This window comes from Sinocyclocheilus rhinocerous, unplaced genomic scaffold (assembly GCF_001515625.1).
Source record: "Sinocyclocheilus rhinocerous isolate Xijiao unplaced genomic scaffold, SAMN03320098_v1.1 scaffold1488, whole genome shotgun sequence".
NCBI classification, from domain to species: domain Eukaryota; kingdom Metazoa; phylum Chordata; class Actinopteri; order Cypriniformes; family Cyprinidae; genus Sinocyclocheilus; species Sinocyclocheilus rhinocerous.
The window spans coordinates 970,814-977,716 of record NW_015633542.1 but is presented as its reverse complement, the minus strand read 5'-3'; the positions used below and the strand labels follow the sequence as shown (position 1 = coordinate 977,716).

The 6,903-nt window shown below is 34.0% G+C and overlaps 1 protein-coding gene across 1 annotated transcript; it reads left to right on the top strand.

Annotated features, from left to right (window-relative positions):
- Positions 1–1,731: 1,731 nt before the first annotated feature.
- On the top strand, positions 1,732–2,926 carry nat8l2 (N-acetyltransferase 8-like 2). Its single transcript, XM_016558034.1, has 2 exons — positions 1,732–1,810; positions 2,163–2,926. The coding sequence occupies exons 1-2, from the start codon at positions 1,795–1,797 to the stop codon at positions 2,846–2,848; spliced, it is 702 nt and encodes a 233-aa protein (XP_016413520.1). The 5' UTR covers positions 1,732–1,794; the 3' UTR covers positions 2,849–2,926.
- Positions 2,927–6,903: the final 3,977 nt, after the last annotated feature.

Genomic DNA, 6,903 nt, shown 5'->3' with positions numbered 1-6,903 from the left:
GCTGTGTGCAATCAGTGCTGTGTGCAATCAGTGCTGTGTGCAATCAGTGCTGTGTGCAATCAGTGCTGTGTGCAATCAGTGCTGTGTGCAATCAGTGCTGTGTGCAATCAGTGCTGTGTGCAATCAGTGCTGTGTGCAATCAGTGCTGTGTGCAATCAGTGCAATGGCTGATGGGATATGTAGTCCGGGATGACATGCAACAGTTTGTGTTGTGCGAGAGTCACTGTAATGGAAGGGTGACCTCTGGTGGTGATTGAACGGAAGTCCATGGACAGGATTCGTGACAATAATAATACCAAAAAAATATGATATGACCTTATTTTTAGCCAGTAATCCCGATGTTTGCACACATATCATAGGACCATCACATTCTTTGAGAATCGTGTAAATATCATGGTACATGAATATGAAAATCATAACCACAATCAAATCACCATACATATTCATGCTCCATACTATTTGCATGGTACTCCCAACATACTTCAGAGAATAACATGGTGTTGCTAAGACACATGTCCAAAAACATTTATCTTTTTGTAATTTTAAAATTCATATTTACAGGGATTGCAGGATTTATTAAGGTACATTTAAGTCCAAGTAAACAAAAACTCTATGACCTCTGATCACACTGCAAAAAGGTAATTCTGTTCCTTAGTATAGTTGTCTTGTTTTCCAGTGTAAATATCTAAAGATTCTCAAGACTTCATTTTACATTTACATCTCAAGTAAATGTATCTTGATTTAAAGATGTTTAGATATTTGTAACAAAACATCCTTGTTTACTGTGAAATTGATCAAAGTGAAGCAAGTTTATGCTTAAAACAAGAACAAATATCTGCCAGTAGGCTCAGAAAAATACACTTAAATAAAAGGGACACCAGTTTTATACCCCATTGACAGATGTTTATTCTTGTTTTAAGCATAAACTCACAATATTGAAAATGTTCTCAAGACGTCATTTTACATTTGAATAAAGTAGATTATTTTTAATAATTAAAATAATATTCATAATAATTTTTTTTTAGCAATGCATGCATTAGGCTATTTAATGCCACGACTTTAAGACTTTCTGCTCAGATTTAAGACCTTTTTAAAGACTTAAATTGTGGCAGGCTGAATTAAGCATTTTAAACCTTGTTTTCATCACCTGAGTTCCAATGAAACACACAAAACAAGCAATTTGCATTCTAACCCTTATGATCTGTCCATGGCCTCAGAGAGCTGTCAAAACATGAATAAGCTCTATGACACCACTGAAAATTACAACCTGGAGTTTTCATTAGATCACATTAACATATCAAAATAATAAAGGGAAAATAAGAAGCTACTTTCAAAATTGCTATTAATATTTGTATACATACAGCACAGGGCAGTCGTGGCCTAATGGTTAGAGATTCGGGCTTGTAACTTGTGGGTTCGAGTCTCAGTACCGGCAGCCAGGGATTGTTGGTAGGGGAGTGAGTGAGTGAATGTACAGCGTGTGAAGTGAATCTCAGCAGTAAGTAATAATAGTAGCAGCAGAACCCTCCAACAACAATCAGAAGAACAGATGAGTGAAAGCTGGAAGTTCCACACTCATATTCAAACACGTCTTTACCTATGTTCAGGACATTTCTATATATGTTTAGGAAACTGTGAACTCCAAATGAAATGAGTAAAATGTCCGGTCTGATTCGAGAATGTCCTTGTGACCTTTAAACCACTGATAACGTGATTTAACACACGCGTCATGTGATCGACAGTGCAGTGCAGTGCAGACACGAACCGACCATTGACTGGAAATAAAGGATACTAATGACCAAATCAAACGGTAAGTATCTATCTATCTATCTATCTATCTTATCTATCTATCTATCTATCTATCTATCCATCTATCTATCTATCTATCTATCTAGACTTTCACTGACACCTGCAAACATTTTAATGCATGCATTGTAGTCTCACCAAAAAGTGAAAATTCTTTGATTAGTTACTCACCTGCATGTTGTTTTGATGTTGTACTTTAGGGAATGGTAAATATAATACACATTATTGTGACATCCATATACATAATATACATTATTTTGTGGAGATTACAGTTTATTTTGTTTAAATAATTTTCTGTGTTTTAATTGTTTTTACCCTATCCATTTCCATTTTTATTCCTCTTTACAATCCACCAGTGCACGCTGTGATCCGGCGGTATCAGCCCTCTGACCGGGAGACTGTGGAAACCGTTTTCCGGGATGGAATGATGGAGCACATCAATCCTGCTTTCATGTACGCCATGACCCGACCTCTGCACATCGCTGTAAGCCTGTTCTTTTACATCGGCGCGTATGTGATGGCTGGACAGTCCGTCGTTCTGGCCCTGGTGTCTGGAGGAGCCTGGATCGGCCTGGTGTACTTCTGCTGCTTTGAGTTTTACACCGGCTACGTCTGGGCGAGACTGAACACGGACATGCAGGACATCCCGGGTTACTACCTCAGCAATCCAGATAACTGCTTCTGGGTTGCTGAGGCTGAGATACACGGCCGGCCTCAGGTTTTGGGTATGGTGGCTGTGGAAGGTAAAAGCGACCCGGGAAGCGAAGGAAAAAAGTATGGAGAGCTCTACCGGATGATTGTTTCATCCAGCTGTCGCCGTTCTGGTCTCGGTTTACAGTTGGCCAAAACAGCCGAAGACTTCTGTAGGGAACGCTGCTTCTCAAAGATCGAACTTTCTACCTCGTCTACACAGAGAGCAGCCGTGGCGTTGTACTTTAGGCTGGGTTTTAAACTCGTCCTGGTGCATACTCAGTCTGAGTCTCCCAAGTGGATGATCTGGATGACTAGAGCCACGATTCTGACCATGGAGAAGAACATCTGATCATTAGCTTCTCATCGAAAGGCTTAAATCCTAGAACCTGAGTTTTATAGTTCTGACTGATGTACTGTTTTTCTTTCATAATCATAGCATGCATGGTTATGTTGCACTTTTTATAGACATTTTACAAATGTAATAAAAATTGATTCAAGATTTTTCACTTTTGAATGTGGTTCCTTTTTTATTTATTGCATGCAATACATATCTGTGCATTATTACTAAATTTCATTATTTCAGTTATTTAATTTTTTTCCGTGCATTACTTCAATTAATTTCATTGCACAGCCAAGAAGATTTTTTAAAATGTTTTTGAAATAAGTTTCTTATACCAAGGCTGCATTTATATATCTTCAGTGTGACATGGTTATTCAGAAATCTATGTTGTTATTAGAATATATTTTAAAAACAGTTTCCACAAACAAAAAAAAAACTGTTTCAACATTGATAATCAGAACCATTATCAATAATAGAATGCAAATAATAACTGAGGACCAAATCAGCATATTAGAATGATTTTTGAAGGATCATGTGACACTGAGGACTGGAGTAATGATGCTGAAAATTCAGCTTTGATCACAGAAATAAATTACAGATATTTATAGTAATAATATATCACAATATTACAGTTTTTACTGTATTCATCAAATAAATGCAGCCTTGGTGAGACTTCAAATAAATTTGTATTCAAAACTTGAATTGACACAGAAAAGACATTAATAAATAAAAATGCACATGTGATTTATAGTACATTGGAAATCACATTTATTTAAAAATAAGTGAATATCAATAAATGAACATAAAGTTATCAACTGTAAAATGACAGAAACGCCTCCTTCAAAATGACCAGCAAATGCATATTTAAAATATCTAAGTAAGAAGTTGCCTATCAAAACATCCTGGAGCTTATTCTGAACTTGACTTGTTTTTTTCAGTGATGTATAGTAATAATTAATAATAAATGATGGTAAAGTGTGCACACTTTAGCAGAAGTAACAATGCTCCTACAATAAACACTCTACTGTTGTACTACTTCTAAACAGACACTAGAGGGCGGCATCAACCTTAAAATATCCATTGCTGCCCCATTAGCTAAAAAGACCTCATGTGGATCAGAGGGATATTTTCTATCCAAATTGCATGTTAGATCATTTGGTACCTGTGAATAATGCATTGTAATGCATTTAGTGGTTTTCCTATACTTGAATATGTTTTTGCACATCATTTCATGAAATATTACAACTGTGTTACAGCAGTTTTAATATAACATAAGTGATTTTCCGTTTACACTTCCTCAAAACACTGCATTCTGTTGCATCACAAGTGATCATATCACATCAGAAAAATCTATTTTAAAACCACATATTGATATTTTACAGTCTCAATTCACCACATAGTAGAAAAAAAACAAACAAACACACAATGTTTTTGAACACTTCTCCTACTACTAGATGTAGTAAAGGCCGAGATTATACAGAGATTATACTCACATCTGCCTCTGAGTAAAGACCTTTTAAAGATTACGAAAACTTCCACATTGATTGCTGTCATATACAGTAAAACAGCACGGATGATAAGGAGACCGCTGATAATACATATAAAACATGGATATAGGTTGGTATGTTTAAGGTTTCTACAGGTTAAACTAATTTCATTCAGCTCATGTGTGTTATATAACAGGTTATAACAGAAGTCTCTTCTGTTCACCAAGGCTGCATTTATTTGATTAAAAAAATACAGTATAATATTGTGAAATATTATTACAATTAAAAAAATATTTTCTATTGAAATATATTTTAAAATGTAATTTATTGCTGTGATCAAAGCTGAATTTTCAGCATCATTACTCCAGTCTTCAGTGTCACATGATCTTCAGAAATTATTCTAATATACTGATTTGCTGCTCAATAAACATTTCTGATTATTATCAATGTTGAAAACAGTTGTGCTGCTTCATATTTTTGCAAAAACTGTGATACATTTTTTTTCAGGATTCTTTGATGAATAGAAAGTTAAAAAGAACAGCATTTAAAATAGAAATCTTTTGTAACATTATAAATGGTGCTTTACTGTCACTTTTGATCAAATGAATATGGCAATTGATAAAAAAAAAAAAAATTTTTAGCCAAATATATTTTAAATATATGCTCTCTCTCTCTCTCTATATATATATATATGTTAAGTTCAATGAATTATATTTTTACATTTGAAAATATATTTAGTTTCAACCAAATTATTTTCAATTTCCATTTTATTTTTCAAAAATGTATTTCTGGGGCAGGAAAATAAAATCTCAAAATTCGAATTCTACTGTAATCTACATCTAAATGAAAACTAGATTTAAAATTATTTTATAAAGTGTAATTTTTAAAAACATAATTAATTAGATTATTTGATTAATTGTATTTATTCATCAAGAGTTGTTGATTACTGCAGTGCATTTTTCTGGGAATTCTGTATTTTTTGTCATATAAGTGAACTGGAAAACCTCACAGAATTTATGCCAATCTCAGGATTTTAATAATCTCAATGTTGAACGTGTTGTTTTAGCTTGGCATTGATCAAACAGGAATCCAGTCTTGCGTCAGCAGCTAAACACATCCTACAATAACTCATAGGAAAACTAATAAGGCAAGAACAAGACAACTGAATTACAGTAATGCCATTCCATCACACTTACAATATAGATCAAGTAAGAAAAGAAATAAACGTTAGGTTTGGATGATTCAGTCACTGCTTGACTTTAGTTGTGGTTTTCTAATACTACTATAAACACGGGGGCTGCAATCAGGCATTTGCCTTTATTGCATTGCTCTATTGGTGTAGTGAGTTTGTTTTTGCTCTAAACCCACATGACACGAGGTGAACGACACTGGCATCGGGCCAAAGCAAAGGGACGTTGAGAAACTGGGGTTAAAGTTACAGTATTTGCTGTTATATCACTTGGCAGTGTTATTGTGTGCCTTTCTGTCAAAACATCAGGTTCATAGCTTGTGAAATACCAAAACATGATGACATTATCGAATCTGTGTCAGTCCAGTGTCTCAGAGTGGCCAATTAACCCAAACACCCCCATCCACCCCATAAACCCCTGAGAACGGGTCAACACACAGAGCACAAAAATCATACTTACTGGAAAAACAACAGCAATATATAGATTTTAATGTTATTATTTTAATATTTTTTTTTATATATATTTATTATATTTTACCTTTCAGAATAAGATGATCGATACAAAAAAAGTTAAAGAAACATTTCTTATTATCAATGTTGAAAACATTTTTGCGGGAAGTGTGTTACATTACCATTCAAAACTTTGGGCTAAGATTGTTAAAAAAAAAAAATATATATATATATATATATATTCTTTTTCAAACAAACACTGTTTTTTAAACTTTTCACCATTAATAATAATAACTGTTTCTTAAGCAGCAAATCAGCATATCATAATGATTTCTGAAGGATCATGTGACACTGAATAATGATGCTGAAAATTCAGCTTTGATCACAGGAATAAATTACATTTTAAAATATATTTTCTAATAATTCAACAGCCCGTCATCAATCATTCCGCTTATACTACGGTTGCCACACCTCAAATATTGTTCAGATGTTATATCCAAAGACATTCATCAGGTTTTTGTCCTTGAATCGCTCTTGTGTGTAGGATTAATTTAGGTAACACTTTATTTTAAGGACCAATTCTCACTATAGTTGCTTAATAGCATGCATATTACTAGCATATTTGCTGTTCAATAGTATTTATAAAGCACATATTAATGACCATATTTAAGATCCCTAAATCCTACCCCATACCTAAACTTAACAACTACCTTACTAACTAATAATAAGCAGCAAATTAGAAGTTTATTGAGGGAAAACTCTTAGTTAATAGTGAATATGTGTTCCCTATTCTAAAGTGTTACCTTAATTTCTTACGCATCTCATCCAACACCTCCGTTGCTAATTCCAAAACGTCATTTTAGACCTAGTAACGGAGGCTTGAGCCGTTGATAGCAGACTACTGCAGTTATTAATTAAGTTATTAGAGAGAGAGAGAG